Genomic DNA, 18,300 nt, shown 5'->3' with positions numbered 1-18,300 from the left:
GAGATGCAATAAACAGTATACAGGTAGAACAAAGTGAACTGTAAGAGACAAGCGAACTATAAGAGACAGGGTATTGGATTGCTAAACATGTCCATAAGTTACATATGTCAGATAGTTCATTGCTGAGAATACAGGGTATTGATTCCATACCCAAAGGCCCTAGAGGTGGAGAGGGAGAAAACAATTGGATGAAATGGAAGTCTTTTAGATTTTCCATTTAAAAACATGTCAGCCACAATTTTTGTTATTTATATGGAAATGTAATAATTAAAGGAATATTAAACCCAATTTTTTCCTTCATGATTCGAATAGAGCATGTCATTTTAAGCAACTTTCTCATTTACTCCAATTATCAATTTTTCTTTGTTCTCTTGGGGCTCCATGTACTAAGCGGTGGGCGGACAGCTTCTCAACTCACAAAGCTTTCCGTCTGCCTTTGCTACACATGGGCATCGGATCTGTTGATCCGCTTGCCCGTATGTATCATTACACACTCATCGGAGTGTGTAATGCCCGCCCCTTCATTCGCACGACCAATCGTGCGACTGAAGGGGCTGTCAATCACCGCGAGTGAGCTCTCTGTGATTTTCCCTCGCCACCTCAGAGGTGGCGTAGGGTGTAAGAAGCAGCGGTCTAATGACCGCTGCTTCTTACATTGCGGGAAGCAGGCTTGCATATGCGAACCTGCCCCACAAGGGCTCCGGAGCAGCATTCGCTGCTTCGTACATGGAGCCCTTGGTATCTGTATTTCAAAAGCAGGAATGAAATCTTATAGCCGGCCCATTTTAGGTTCAGCACCTGGGTAGTGCTTGCTGATTGGTGGCTAACTGTAGACACCAATCAGCAAGCGCTATCCAGTGTGCTGAACCAAAAATGTGCTGGCTGCTAAGCTTTCATTCCTGCTTTTTGAAATAAAGATATCAAGAGAACGAAAAAAATTATAATAGGAGTAAAATAAAAAGTTGCTTAAAATTGCCTGCTCTATCTGCATCATTAAAGAAAAAAAATGGGTTTAGTATACCTTTAATGCATTGTTTTCTTAGAGTATTGGTTTAAATAATATTTACATTATTATGCAAACATACTAATGTCTATGGATTAGTATTGATGTACTATATATACAGTAAGTACTTTAAGCTTATGAGACATATTTTGTAGTTATATATTAAACATATAGCTATTATATGCTATATTCTTAAATGTATATATGTGGTTGTTTGAAAATCTTTGTTATAGTAATCCTGTTACCAAGGTGTTCATTTTTCTCAGATTAATTGCTCACATACATTTTAAAAGGTTAAGCCTGGCCCTACTAGGTATCAGTAAACAAGTTTGTAGTCTGAAACGAATCTGCCGCAGTAGGGGCAGAGACCCCCTTTGTACTTTTTTCTTGGGGGGACCCCTTCTTTACCTGTATGATTTTAATCAAGTTGAAATAAAGATTTCTATTTTTGATATATGCTGTGACTCTACTTTTGGAAGTTTACCCCTGAACAGGAGTATTCCTCCACCAGACGACTTACTAAGCTGTCATCAAGTGCTAGCGCTGAAGAACACCACTGAGTAAGATGCAGCTAGAGCACCCTGGTTACTGTGTGATACTAAAATACTAGATGGCAAGAAAAATGAGTATAGGCTACAATGTTCTGTATTATTGTTTGTTAGTTTGTTTTTAACTTTTTGCAATCTACTTCCATTAGCAAAAAATACTTCTAGGAAAAGTTAATACTGTTTTTTGGCAGCATACGCACATATCCTGTGAGGACCTTTGCACCAGTACAGTACAGGTTATGCGATTACCTTTCCAATGGTGGGTCTTGGGGGTCTGTAGCTGCTTAGATGCCTGAGATACAGGCTTCTAAGCAGCATGCCCCCCTGCTCCTATACTTAACATTATTAAGTATAACTAAAGTTGCGCAGTGACTTCATCACGTTATTGCGAATGACGTCACAACGCAAAATGGGAAGCCCCGGCGATGCCTGTCACTCTACAGGCATGATCGATGGGGTAGGAGCGGGTGGGAGCCCCCAGATCTCCCTCAAGGTGGGAGAGTGCTAGTGATGGCTCTGAGCCATCATTAGCACCAGAGTGGGAAACTCTGTGACGGCTCAGAGCCGTCATTAGCACTCAAAGGGTTAAACACAGATGATAACTAATAGCTTTCACTGAATGGTTGTATATTGCAAAATGCACTCATTCACATTTTAAGTTTTAAATGTGTTTTTGTGATGTCAGCATTATTCACAGTGAAACACATTCTATTTATCAAGAATTGAAAGTTACATTAAATATAGGCTCCAAATATTATAATTCACTGGTTATAAATCTTTATGAATTCTGTAATTTTGAAAGTTTTGAAATGGCAACATATTTTTTTGTAAGATATATAGTTTTACAAATAGACTTGCATTTAGGACATCTTTACTGAGGCCGTCTGGGCTGAAGGGTTTTTGTTAGCACTGATACTGCTTCCTGTATGATGAATTACTAAATGTACAGCTCATGTACTGGATTAAATGCTATTAGTCTATTTTATAACAATTAGCTTTCCGCTAGATAATTTGGCTCCTTCTCATAAACAACTGAAATTCCTTATGGACAAAAAAGTAACTGAATTGTTCCATGAAGATTGTGTTGATTGTTTCTTGATGGTTTTAATTTAAAATCACAGGATGTGGAATTTCTGTATCAGTTCCAGCTGTCTTCCACTATTAACAAACAGGTACAGACTGTGCTTTTCAAACAAATGTTAGAATAATCTGACTTTAAATCTCTCTATCTATCTATCTCTCTTTCTTTCTCTCTTTTACCTCTTTGTATCTATCTATCTATCTATCTATCTATCTATCTGTCTATCTATATCTCTCTTTTTAGCTTTCTCTTTATCTATATTTCTATCTACCTATCTATCTATCTGTCTATCTATCTATCTATCTATCTCTCTATCTATCTATCTATCTATCTATCTATCTATCTATCTATCTATCTATCTATCATCTATCAGTCTGTCTGTCTATTTCGTTTGTGGTATCTCTCTCTTTAGGCCCCATATATTACATTGTGAATGCATGAGTGAGCCCTTTATCTCTCTCTCTATCTTTATCTATCTTGCTATCTGACTGTATACTGGAGAAATGGTTCCTAAAGTTTCAGGCATGCACACTTCTTTTCTATTACCACCCAGTATAATTGTATGTTGCTTACATCTTACACCATACATGGGTATAATCTTCATGCTTACATATGCTCTGGTCAAATATGCAAAGAATTAGTACTTAGTCTTAGCTGTCTAAGCCAATCAGATCTTGTGACATCACTAGCACGGCGCTAGTGTGAACATGGTCAAAATACTGTACAGAAAGTAAAAGACAAGCAGAGGTACAGCTCAATGTGAGAGGGAAGGGTGAAATATATTGCCTTATAAATTAAGCAGAAAGGAAGAAAGCAAATTTATTTAAAGCCGTATATTGGGAAATTAGTTACTAAAGTTTTAACATTACAATGTAAAAGAGTTTCAGCACTGACATAGTTCAATTTGCTTACACTAAATGTACTATGTAATTATTTGCAGAATAACTTACAAACCCTGTATTTAAATGTTTAACACCTTTTAGCTCAGTAGAAGCTAAATTAATTCACAAAGAAAATTTAGAATTTTCATTTTGTGGCCCACGGAACTGGGGGGGGGGGAACAGATTTAGTTGGACTTTTTTTTTCTACAGCGCTGCCTACGGCTTTGTCATATTTTGCTTTTGATATCTTCAGCTGATGTGGCAAATTTAACCAAAGATCAATAGAATACAACACTTAATCATTGCCAGAAGAATATAGTTTAGTCTTTGAAGTATAAAAAGATGAACAGAAATATGGAATTCTAAATTAAATAGACTTATTTTTAATACCTACAGAGATTTTAAGGGGTTTTCAGTATGTTATGGCTATAGAAATATTTTCCAGGATGAGTATTTTATGACTAAGCAGCTTAATTTGAATTTGATATTTATTTCTATAACAGTATCATTTTTATGAATCTCTGAGAGCTTTATTTGAAATGTATAGTAATCTAGTTATAATCTAGTTAAAAAATCATTGTGATTGCAGTTAGTTGATTTGTGCTATAATTTGTGGGGGGTTCTGACACTGCTATATAAAACATATTTTACTAACGTCTTATGAATGTCTCCATTTTGAAATACCCATAAATTAGAATCGTATTCTGTTTTTACTATTTCAAACCATGTTAAAATGTATACATTTTTATATGGGCAAATAAAATGTTAGATGCACATGGAAGCTTCTTATTGCCTTTCATCTTCCTTTAAGTACTTTTCAAACATTTTATTGCCGTCTAGAATTCAACGTTTGGTCTTCACTTTTTTTTTTTTTTTTTACAGAAAATAATGATTCATAGAATAGACAATGCTATTTCAGAAGGTTTGGCATGCTGTCAACTATGAGGTGTGCCAAGAGAATCAGACACAATGATGACAGATATATTAAGTACCTGTGATATAAAGCACTCATGGTGAGAGGACAGATAGAATTACGTTGGCTGTGTTCGGATACATTTAATGAGAAAGAAGAAAATAGTGTCATCCCTCATAATCACGCTGTTTTAACCCCCTTACTGACTCAGTAGCCTAAAATTCAGACAACAAATACAGAATATGTACTTACTGTATTATGCTTTTTTTTTTTAATTATACGTTGTTTGGAATCCCACTTCCAGGTTGTGTTGGCTTAAAGGGATATTCCGGTCAAAAATTGAACTGTACATCTATGAATTACATCTTTGAATAGAAACATATTTGCAATATACATGTATTAGCAAAAATGTGTGTAGTAAAAGTTATCACTATTTTAGCGTTAGCATTTTTCTCTGCACATGCATGTAAAGCATAGCTAGATATTCTCAGTGCACCAGCAGTTTATATACTGCAGCGGCTTAGAGCGCCAGTAGGACTTGTATCATGTCAACAATTACCAAATTAGTAATTACCAGATGGTACAAACGCCTTAGGCTCTATGAGCAAGTGCTGCGTTTCAAATGCTAATGCATGGAGCATACTTAAATACACTCTTGAAACAGCTATAGATTTTATTAGAAGCATTTTTGCAAAAATTCTTCTATACAAAACTGGAATGCCTCCCTGTGGATTCTATTTTTGGGCTGGAAAGTCCCTTTAAGGTTATGCAATTTAATATTACTGCCAAATCAAATGATTTTTTTAAAGGAGCATTGAGTTTTAATAATAAAATTGTACAATTCCTTAGATAATTGTATTATAATTAAATGCTTGTACCAGCTATGCAGGTTCAGAGCATCACACAGGTGGTGATTGATAGCTATATGCATAAACCCCTCTCCTGATTGCCTTGCCATTCATGTCCTGCTTATAATCAACAACTTATTTTAGCTCCTGAAAACAACTTAAGTTATGTGTTTAACCCCATTTGCAGGGGCTTTGTATAATATGTATAATTGTGATAATAATATAAAGATGATAATAATAATAATAATAATAATAATAATACAACTCTAACTAATTAGAGCAGCTGTATTTTTACACAATAACACAATCACACCCTTATTTGACAAAGAGGGCTGAATTCCCTCCCATGGCAGCCAAAGGGTTCTAAGAATTGGCATTATATGGCTGGCATATTTAGAGCGAGATAGACATATCTCACAATTTTAGGTCAACTGCCAAGTATGTAGTTAAGGCTGGAGAAAACAAAATCACAGCTGTCCTGATCCTTCTGCTTTGGTGGTGTGAAATTGCAGCCCAATTTTAATAAGAGTACAAAGATCCCCATCTTTCAACTGTCTGATTTTTCCCAGTGAACCTCCAGTTGTAGACTGAGGAAATTCTGCCAGTATGAGTGGATTTATATTATTTTATTAAAGTAAAAAAAAAAAATTGATGTAAACTTTTGAACTTTTTTTTTTAATTAGTAAACTTTTTTTTAATCAACAGCCAACGTTATGGAACAATTGTGTAACATGAACATAAAAAAAACAACATATTGTGACAAGATAAGGGGTCACACATCAATGAACACTTAAAGGGACATGAAACCCACATTTTCTTTTGTGATTCAGATAGAGAATATAATTTTAAACAACTTTCCAGTTTATTTCTATTATTTAATGTGGTTCCTTCTCTTGTTATCCTTTGCTGAAAGTTTTATCTTGACAAGCTCAGGAGCAGCAAAGAACCTAGGTTCTAGCTGCTGATTGGTGGCTGCATATATATACCGATTGTCATTGGCTCACCTATGTGTTCCGTTAGAAACCAGTAGTGCATTGCTGCTCCTTTCACAAATGATACCAATAGAATGAAACAAATTATATAATAGAAGTAAATTAGAAAGTCGTTTAAAATTGTATTCTCTATCCGAATCATGAAAGAAATTTTTTAGGTTTCATGTCCCTTTAACAATCATATCATTAGAGAAATGGAGATCTGTATTTTATAAGAGAGAGAAGAAAATAGAAAACTAAAAATACATTCACACATAAAACAATGCAGAATGATACATTTGTAGTGTACGAAAATAGTGAAAATATTGATCTTACCAGATAAAGATGTAATTTTAAAAACAGTGGTTTTATATTACATTCTATAATGTTTTCCCCAGATCACATGCATTAATTTTAGCAATAAACAGCTAAACACTTTCCTGTATTGCAACTAACATTTTGCTTTTTTGACATTCAGTAAAGAATAAGCAATTCTGCAATGTACCATGAAGAGGAAACAGTGGATAAGTAGTGTATTTTGTTCTGAAACTGCACTTTTCCATTTCACAGTCTAGTAAACTCACCCCATGTGATGGGTAGGAAATCCAGCCCAGCTCCCCCTGAATTGCTTTTGAATCCAGAAGATTAACTAGAAAAGAAGGTAAAATAAAAAGGAATGAGACATTTGCCTGTGTCCAGTTAACCTTAAAGACATGTTTATTTGTAATCCTACAAAGGGCATCATTTTTTCAGGTGCTGTTGTGGATCAGAACATAACTCAGATCATTTGTTTCAAATTTCAAAGTTTCAAATTTGCTTTGAAACAACAGGACCACAAAGGAGGCTAACAATTTCAAAAATAAACAACCAGCCTGCCTTAGCAATGAATCTTTGTCTTAATTATTTACAGATATAACTCAAAACCAGTAATTAGATAAAGTAAGCTTTTCTGTCTATTGTACATCTTAGAACCCTGGATAGTAAACCATATTTAAATGATCATTCCATGTGCAATTTAACAAGTTTAATTGTCTAAAGTAGTCCATAGCATATTATAATCTATTCTAGCACACTAAGGTCCAAGTGATTCATATCGTCCATTAAAATCTGTTTCTTTTTAATCCTTTCATTATGAACATAAACAAGAGACTAAAATATCAACCGCATAGTACTACTTAGTATAAACTTATGATCTATTTACAAATTATTCTCCTAAACAATTTACAATATACCAAGAATGGCCAATTATGTTTAACCAGCTGCTACAAATTATTGTTGTAAATATAGCAAGTTAAATTATTTAAGTATTTATAACTATATTTCATTTATATATATATATATATATATATATATATATATATATATATATATATATATATATAATAATATATATATATACATATATATAATATATATATATTTTTTTTAATTTTATTTTTGCTCAAAGACCTTAAAGGGACATAAAAGTCTCTTACACTGTTTTATTATTTCAGAAAATTGTGTGTGGCATTAAAACCTGCAGCACTTAATTATCTAATGTCATTTATAAGTAGGATGATCTTTCTTTAGATCTTTAATTTGCTGCTGAAAAGGATAAATAAATACCAATATGGCTAAACTCTAATGATAGATCTATTATAAATGAAAACATATAATTGTAAAGAAAGGTGAATTAAAAAACATTAGCGCCTTTAAATGACCCCTAAACACAGTAGATTAGCTTAATCAATAAATGCATACAAAATAAAATTAAAAAGCACTTGGTTTGAATTTCACATGATTAGTAGTTTTTTAAAGTTAGTTTTATTTTCCTTCCCACTACATCATGTGACAGCCATCAGCCAATCACAAAATTCATGTATGTTTATTTTGTGAATCTTGCACTTACTCGGTAGAAGCTGGTGTCTCAGAGAGTGTGCATATAAAAAGATTGTGCATATTTAGATAACGGATGTAAATTAGAAAGATTTTTTTAAATTGTGTGCAATATTTGAATCATGAAAGTTTAATTTTGACTTTAGTGGTCCTTTAATGTATATTTCTTTCAAATGAAAAGGTTTAACACATTGTGCCTCCCCTTTTCTAAGATGATTCAGACCACAGGAATTAGAATTCTGATGTACCCCTCTTTCTATTAGATGGGACCTTCTTATTGTGCCCACCAATAATGATAATTTTTTGTTAAATGGAGATGGTAGAAAGTGAGACCAGCAAGTTCAGCTCATCTCCAGAATGGGAGTGGCAAAATGGGGCATATGCTCCCGTATAGTGGGTACATATCTAAAGTCTGATCCTGGAGATAGGCACAAAAAAAAAACAGAGTTGTAACTTTGTAGTTGTCTTCATATATACAGATATACGCTGTAGTGACTCATTGCGTTTGTAATATGAAATTTGCCTCTGTGTGTATTAAGTTTTTTTTAAAAATGAGCTGTTGTTTTATTTATTTATATATATATGGTTTTAAAATGTGGATTTCTAAAATGTGTATTTTTAAAATTGTACACTTGTTCATGTATTCATATAGGCTTGAGGCTCATGAAGTCGTACCAGTTTAACATCCAGCAGCCTGTGTGGGAGTGACCGCAATTGTTCACCTCTGACAAAGCTGGGAGGAGCCCAGTGAAACGCTTTAGGCCACACCCATTTTATGTACCGGAGGACGCAGGTGAGCTGTGTGGAGTGGTGGTTCTTAAGCCGGCTTATTTTACAGTAATACCGCTACCTTAGCGACACCTCCTCTGTAGTTTTAAGAAACTATCACTTTGTGATAGGGTCCTCACTATTTATGTGATGGAGGAAAGCCTCATAGTTGGCATATATATTATAAGGATCATCCCCATACACCTCTAAAGGACAATACAATCAGGAAAAAAAAGGGATACAGAGTTTTAACAGCACAGGACAGCTTGTGGACTAATATCGTACTCACATTGTGGACACCTATACTATACCATGCTGTAACATACCTCATATGTTTGAGGGTGTATCTTGTAAGTGCACATCTTTTTATTTGCTTTATAAATAAAATGGAAACTTTTTAATCTGCACTTAGATCGTCTTGTGTGTCCCCACTCTTTGCGCTCCACCATTTCTGTATTTACAGATTCCTTGTTTCCTGTTGCTTTTTCACGGAGATCACACCAGTGTTTGAAAGGGAGCTGCATGGTGGACACAGACATTTTTTGGATATCAGAAAAAGAGAATAAGTATCTGTTCCTAATCTCTTTTTTCACAGACTGTCTAAGAGACTGCATAAAGTGTATAACCTCTTTGGAATGAACTTTTAAGTTCTGTGTATCATACTCTATATACATAAGTAGCTTTACATTGCATCTTTAATTTTAATTTCATCTCTGTTTGCAATTCTGTTTGCATCTGTTATGTTATGAATATATATATTATGTGAGTTGTTGCGCTACCTTGATATTGTGTAACAGCAATAAGAGTATTATATCTAAACATAAGCATGAATTTAAGTCCTGCTTCTAATGCCAGTAAATGTCAGTTTTAAAAATGATGTTCACCACGTGAACAGCAAGCAGTTATATCCTGTTGCACATCTTGCTACTGATATTATTACATTTGGGGCAAATTATTTATTTGCCTCCTTCCATGAAAAAATCTTTCGGACACCCATGGGCTTATGCCCACCCTTGTAACACTTGTAAAACCATCTATAAAATATGCAATCATATTTTTTACTTGTTTAAATTCATACATCATATTCTTTTATGGCATATCTTAGTTTAATATTGGAGAGGTGCAGATGCCTTGAAAATCATTTGAATAATAGAATGTTATAAAGTAGCAGGTGGTACCTTGTAATAAAAATAATAATATCCTTTCCAAGAGCCTAAGATACAACCTATCAGTATGTGATATATTTTTTTTTTGTTATGTTCTATATTCCAATTTAATATCCTGGATATATAAATAGCTCTCTAAAGTTATCAGAAGATACATAATAAGTTGTCTATGAAAGTTTATGTTACAAGATATCTTACATTCTAGAATCACAAGCTGATTAAGAAAACATAAATATAAGTGTTGCAGTATCTGAGAGATTTCAATAACACTGCATAATAACCATTGTTTTGTTACATGAGCTCTTAGGTATCAGCTGTACTTTATAAAGAGACTACGCATATCAGCACATTCCAGTTTTGACAAAAAGCATTTTTGTAATAAAGATTTTACTGTGCATAGGGCAGATTCATTAAAACCCATAAGTGAAACTAATATCTGGTGGAAAAAACTTGCGGCAACATTGCGTCTTGAAAATTGCAGCACTCAAAAAGATTTGTACCCACTCCTCGTCAACTCCATGTGCTGCAAGTCTCTTTCCATTATAATCACTAGAGCAGCATCAATCTTTGTAAAAATGCATTTTTTTGGCTCATTTAACGGGTTTCACGGTGGATACTGGCATCAAAAACTTTATAGACCAAATTAATATGTGGAAAAAAACAATAACCTGAAAACAGTTAACGAAAAATAATAAAATATGCAACCTAACCAGCTTAAAAACAGTGAGACATAATCTTGAGACTATGGGGCCGATTTATCAATGTGCGGGCGGACATGATCCGCTATAGCCAATCATGTCCGTCCCACATCGATAAATGCACACAGCATAAGCTATTGTCATTTATTATTTCACAAGCATTCCTTGTGAAATGCTTGTGCTATGCAGCCCCCTGCAGATTCGCGAGCAAATCGGGATGATTGCTGTCCGCCGCCTCAGAGGTGGCAGATGAGTTAAGGAGCAGCAGTCTTAAGACCGCTGCTTAACTTATGTTGAGACCTAATGTTCTATCCAGCAAGACCAGTAATGAAAATATTTGACATCTACAAATGTATACATGAACAGTTTATCAAGAATGCTTCCAAACTGTGGCAGTTGTGATTATTCTTTTTCTGCGTTACTAGCAGTTCACAATTTATTTTCATGGAAGCCACCACCCAACTCAGTAACAAATTAATTCCACTTACCTAATAACTGCCTCCATCTAACTCTGTCCTAACATCATTCTCACTTTTGCAGTCCCCACGTCCTGTTTCTCACCCTCCTACCCTTCCAGATTGTGAGTTCCCACAGAATGGTGCCCTCAATTCCTCCTTTATTTGTTTGATAAATGTTCTCCTGTCTTTCTTAAAAATATTATATCATTGTTGTACTTTTATCTTTCGTACCCATTTACAGTGCTGTGGAATATGTTGGCGCTTTATAAATAAAGTATAATAATATTAATAATAATAAAATGTACAAAATATAATGTATTGGGCCCATCATGCAACTATAGATGTTCATGGCAAGAATACACTAAGAAAACTATGAATAATATGGATGAAATGATTCTCAATGAATTTGGAACATGATATCCCCTTCCCAACAAGACCCTTCTGCACCCTTAGGAGCACCTGTAAATATAGTCAATAGAGAATATATGTGTTGGCCATGTGTGCCTTCAGAGACTATGTCACCTGTGACACGTATTGCAACCCCCTGCACTCTCAATAGGTGCAGTCGCTACATGTACTTTGTATGTCCCATGCACAGTTAAATCCATGCCATCAGTAAGATGCCCTTTGCTAGAAGTATTTTTTCTACTAACGTATATAAAAAAATGCTTCTAATCATAATTGATATGTTTATCAGTGGATTTCAGTGGATTTCTGTTTTGACTAGGATGCACCATTAACTCTCTTAAAAATTAATATGACACAAAATGAATTGTGATGATTATTAATGTGTCATTTTTACGTTCTTATATCCAATATATTCATGAATATACTGCAGTTTATAGACTATTCACTGCATTAATTGTCTAACAACTGGGTGCTATTATTTATACATACCACACATTTAGTCGAGAAATACAGTAAGGATTAAGCACTTGCGTTTCTGTCATCATGTCTGGCATACTGCAATGCACTATATTTGAGATAATGAGGTAAATAGCTACAACATCTTCAGAAGGTAAAGAATGTTATAACAAAATTACTAAGCGACTGGCTTTGTAACATGACACCAAAACCCACATTCTCTTTACTGGTTGTCTATTACAAGGAACACTTTTTAGTTGTCTTGCAGTCATTACTTACAGCATAGGCAAGTTATTGGCTACTTGTTGGAACTCCTAGCATTTTCACTTCCACCTACACTCATTCATCATCACATTCTTCATCAAATCCAAAGTTAATAAGACTTTACTCTACAGTTCCAGTGGCCCCTTTTTGTCCTGGGAATGTTTAAAAAGTCAAAATGAAACTTTAATAGTTCAAATAGTGCATTCAATTTCAAAATACATTATTACATTAACTTCTACCAGGGCAGCCACTAGAAATGTTGGGGCCACTTACAAAACCATTGATCAGGGTCCCCCTCCTTCATTTGACCAAGACCAAAATTAATATTAAGGGACACCTCATAAATGTTGAGGAGATGGTACCGTAAAAAAAACTTTTTTTTTTAAAGATCTGATTACAAGCTTTGAAATTTCCACTATATTTCTCTGTGATTATCCCCAAACTGCACTTTCAGAGGAAGAGGAAGGGAGACAAAGGAAGAAACTAAGAGGGAGAGAGGGGGAGACAGCTAGGAAGAGACATAGAGGGAGAGAGAAACAGAGAGAGAGGGAGAAAGAGACAGAGGGGGAGAGAGAGAGACAGGTGAAGAGAGACTGAGGGAGAAAGAGAGAGAGAGAGAGAGAGAGAGAGAGAGAAAGTGAGGAGAGAGAGAGACAGAGGGGGAGAGAGCAAGAAAAAGAGAGGGAGGGAGAGAGAGAAGGGGGAGAAAGAGAGACAAAAGGGAGAGAGAGAAACAGGGGGTAGGACAGAGAGAGAGACAAAGGTTAAGACAGAGAGAAGGGTGGGGACAGAGAGAGACCAAGGGGGTGACAGAAATAGATAGAGGGGGAGAAAAGAGAGAGAGACAAAACGGGAGAGACAAAAGTGGGAGAGAGACAAAGACAGGTGGAGAGAGATAGAAGGTCGAGAAAGAGGGAGAGAGACCACTGAAAGAGGGGGAGAGAGACCACTTAAGAAAAGGGGATAGACCAATGAAATTGCCCGACCAGCTATTACCCCCCTGCAGCTGCAGAGCACAATCATTGTCTTTCCCAACATCAGAGATTGAAAATAAAATGCTCTAACAAATTATAGCTTTTTATTTTTGCCCTTTTATGTCCCTTTAAATGAATGAGCACTGTTTAAACATATTAAATATTTGCATGTATGATTAAAGATTGAGTTAAAACACTTTTTTTTATTTTTTGTACACATCTAGTCCATGGAATAGAAACTCACTGGCTGATGATGAATAGATTCATAAAATTAAACGCCATGTACAGACTATTTTAAACAAAAATAACAATTAAGCTTTGTATTTTTTACTTATAAGTACACATTTCTAATGCACATCCAGTAAATTTACAATTTATTCTGTGCATATTTAAAATTATTTATCCCCGAGTAATTTACATAAAATACAATTTATGGCACAACATTTTTTTACGATTTTTTATACACCTTAACAATACAAGTTTTATGTGAATGGTTCAATAATTTGTTTTGTATCATTTTTAAATTAATGCATGCATCTCATTCCCATATGAAAATGTTGTATACGCCCCACAGCTTGACACCCTATTTTCAGGGTGAAAAGGGGCTTTATAGAATTCCACCAGGGAAATAGAAGTTCTGGTGAGCACCTCATTAGCCTAGAAACCATTAAAGAATCAGTCCCTTACTAAAGCACTATAGATACTGTTTTGATATCACTATAGACACATAAGCATTCACATCACATAAATAAATATCAACTCAATAAAATGCAAAAAAAAAACTTTCTTACAAAAAACTAATGTATAGTAACCAAATGCACTATGAAATTGTTTCAAAATGTATTATTAATTTATTTTAAAAGCATATAGGCTATAACATGTAAAGTTAATGTGAAGGTAAAGTTTTTCAGAGTTGGAACACAACAAAACATTTGCTAATCCTTAGATAAGCTAATCGCTAACTTTTTTTTCTCTATATCATTAATACTTTGCAAAATTTAAAGATTTATAATTCCATACCCTTTCCATTATTGACACCTCCCAAACACTATTTCCTGATTTTCTGTTCATTGACATATAGAGCGGTCCCACCCGCTCTATACGTCTCTCTAAAGCGCATTCACGACATCCCTCTCTACTGCGCATGCACTAACCCATTCTGAATTGTGCATACATTAAATGACTGGAAACATAGTATTTGTAACTAATAACCGTTTGCTTGTTAAAAGTAATTTCATCATCGCTTTTCAAAATTGTAGCCATCCGTATTGTAGACGTCTGTAGGATGCCTAGTACGTATTATGTTAATTTCAACATAATAACATTACGCATGTGCAAATCGGGAGCATGCATGGATTTCGAGATGAGAAAAAAATATATAGTGCATGCACAGATCATAAAGCAGATGGATGACGTTAATTGACGGCTGCCTAAAGGCCAGATTTTCAATAGGTTAATATAAAAACGTAATCCACACAGAAAAAAAAAATTCGGGTTGAATTTGCGGACCATCAAAACAGTGAGTAAAATAAAAACTTTATTTACACTCAGAATTAAAAAAAACAATGAATGAAAGTCATATTTAATTTGAGGAAAGCATAATATTCCGGATCGAGATGAAGGTAACTTAATCTTCACTTTAACTCCAAAAAATGAATGAGGCAACATGTTGGAAAAAATATAAAATAAAAATATTTGTTTGTATACTGCTGTAGACTGTGACAATTTTTTGTGAAATTTTAATCGATGCACGCACATCTTTCAGAGTCACAAAGTCTGCAGAGTGAAAATACATGAGAATTTGTCTGGATTTGCATTAACACTATATAAATATTACAAGAACAAAGATAAGTCATGGGTTTAGAAGCTTGGCCAAATAGTTATTCTCCATTATCAGTATTTGGGTAACTTTACAGTTATTTTTTTTTCTTTCCCCCATAAAGATATACTTAAAAAATGGCAAAAAGTCAACCAAACCCCAAGCTAATATATTTTGGTCACACTCCCTGCAAATTCAATTTCTGAATGTTTAATGATCTTAAAATAATAGACATTTTTATTTTGTACTCTTTCTTTGTAAGCACATATCCTTCTGATAATGGATAATAGAAAGTTAATGATAAGAAAACGTTTTGACATTCTATTATTGGTGTTAAAGATCCAGCATTTTAACAGCCTTAAATTGATTTAAAAAAGAAATCCCGTATAAATGGCCAGATTACAAGTAGAGTGCTAACTGTTACGTGCAAGCGAAAAGGGGATTATCGCGGGTGTTTGGGCGCATTGGGTTAACATATTACAAGTTGAAAGTAAAAGTGATCACTTGAGCACAATCGCGATTTACACAAGAATGATTACTGCGTCCTCAGAGCTCTGATTAACTGTTTCGTGAAACAAATAGCATGTCACAAAACACATCAAAAATACATTACAAAGTATAGTTACACTCAACACTATGTAATAAAAATATTAAAAAAAGATATTGCACACAAACGTTATAAGGGCTCAAAGATATGAGGTCTCAGGTGTTAGAAAAAAAAAAGGCAGGCAAAGGGCTTTAACATAGAGATACATACAGATACATGTCTAAAGATATATATTTGTGTGTGTGTGTGTACAGATTCAGTATATTTATTTTTTTATATATGTATTTATAGACATATATAGACATATAAACACATACACACTATTGTACATATATATGTGCATTGGAGCCCTTTAATGAAAACATGTTAAAGCATATTTATGTAATATTCATATTTAATAAAGTGTTATACTGTGTATTTACTGTAAATATTTCACATTCCAATGTTCTGCACATAGCAGAATATGTTATATGTATTTATACATAGATATTCCTATATACAGAATATATATATATATATATATATATATATATATATATATATATATATATATATATAGGTATAGATATATTTGTACAAAAATGCTATCAGATATACAGTATGGACTAGAAATATGTATAATAGAATATATTCTTCTATGTGAAGAATATTGGAATGTGAAATATTCAAATCTTATGTTGGGTTAGAGCACTTGAGAATGCAATATTCTAAACGGCTTTTTGTGCACAATGGGTTAGTGTTTGTGCGAAAATTCTTTACTTTCAACTCTTTACTGTTAACTTGTAATATGAGTGCTACCTAATTCATGCTCCACTTGTAATCTGGACCAAAATGTTTAAATATGAAAAACACTGCAATAATATTTATTTTGTGTACTTCTGTTTTAGAATACTTCTAAAATTGTGCCTTAATCATACTTAAGTATGATGATAATGTGACCCTGCAACATGCTATATGAGATTGTTTATATTAGAGGAGAGAATAATTTATATCAGCCCCTAATTGACTGGCATAACCTTTTCAATGGATGTGTCTCTAAAATGTGCAAAATTACAGTATGCAGATCGATGCAGAGCAGTTGCAGATATATGCAATGCTTCTTATAATAATGATTTTTTTTCCCTTTAAAGACATTTTTCTTTTTCTATACACCCGTAAATGATAAATTAGCGCTCCACTTGTAATCTAGCCCTTTTTGAGTGTATAAAGGTTTTCCAATATTAGGCTTGGCATTTAAGCATTATATTGATGAAAACATTACTAGCCCAGTGTCAATAATGCCCTCTTTTAAAATAACCTCATAGTGAGAAATCTATAAGGTTTAAATGTTTGTTCAAGAATTTTCAGAGTAGAAAAAATGTTTTTTATATATATATATATATATATATATATATATATATATATATATGTATATATATATATATATATATACATACATATGTATGTATATGTGTATGTATATATATTTATATGTATAAACACATAAATACATATGTATACTTATATAGACATATATATATATATATATATATATATATATATATACACACACATATACAGAGACTACAGATACACACACACACATATATATATATATATATATATATATATATATACACAGTACATTGGAGCCCTTTGCAGTTAAGTAAATTAGAACATGTAAAAACATATTTATGCAAATTAATTTTTAATAGTGTTAAACTGTGTATTTACTCTAAATATTTCAGATTCCAATGTTCTGCACATAGCAAGATATGTTCTATGTTTTAAAAATAGACGTTTATATATATATATATGAATCTATACCTATATAATTAAATATATATCTATTGGTATAAATTTATATTGTACCAAAATACCATCCTATATTATAAAAGGCCAAGTGTTTGTCTGAAGCCGTCATGCGCAGTAGAGACAAACACTTGGCCTTCCTGCACGTGCACCTCCGCTGTTTAAACAGCGCACAGCTGAGAGACCTTCGCACGCGCACCCACCCTGTTTAAACAGCGCACAGCTGAGAGACCTTTGCACACGCACCCACCAGACCTCGCATGCGCACCTCCGCTGTTTAAACAGCAGCGCGGGGAGCAGGAAAACTTAACAGCAGCGCGGGGAGCAGGAGAACTTAACTGCAGCCTTAACAGCAGCGCGGGGAGCAGGAGAACTTAACAGCAGCCTTAACAGCAGCGCGGGGAGCAGGTACAGGAGGAGAGAGAGAGAGACAGGGGAGAGAGAGACAGGGGAGAGAGAGAGAGAGGGGAGAGAGAGACAGGAGAGAGAGAGAGAGAGAGAGAGACAGGGCAGAGAGAGACAGGGGAGAGAGAGAGGGGAGAGAGTGAGAGAGACAGGGGAGAGAGTGAGAGAGACAGGGGAGAGAGTAAGAGAGACAGGGGAGAGAGTGAGAGAGACAGGAGAGAGAGAGAGAAGACAGGGGGGGAGAAAGAGGGGAGAGAGAGAGAGAAGAGACAGGGGGAGAGAAAGAGGGGGGAGACAGAGAAGAGACAGGGGGGAAGAAAGAGGAGAGAGAGAGAGAGAGAGAGAGAAGAGACAAGGGGGGAGAAAGAGGGGAGAGAGAGAGAGAGAGAGAGAGAGAGAGAGAGGGGGAGAGAGAGAGAGAGAGAG

General features: G+C 34.5%; 1 protein-coding gene across 1 annotated transcript in view; it reads right to left on the bottom strand.

Annotated features, from left to right (window-relative positions):
* EPHA3 (EPH receptor A3) overlaps positions 1–18,300 on the bottom strand; it is a 519,256-nt gene that overhangs the window by 455,531 nt on the left and 45,425 nt on the right. Inside the window, exon 2 of the mRNA XM_053706037.1 lies at positions 6,830–6,894. Coding sequence (XP_053562012.1) covers positions 6,830–6,894 — 65 coding nt within the window. The remainder of the gene's footprint in view (positions 1–6,829; positions 6,895–18,300) is intronic.

Source organism: Bombina bombina, chromosome 3 (assembly GCF_027579735.1).
Source record: "Bombina bombina isolate aBomBom1 chromosome 3, aBomBom1.pri, whole genome shotgun sequence".
Taxonomy (NCBI): Eukaryota; Metazoa; Chordata; class Amphibia; order Anura; family Bombinatoridae; genus Bombina; species Bombina bombina.
This window is presented reverse-complemented; position numbering and strand designations above follow the sequence as displayed.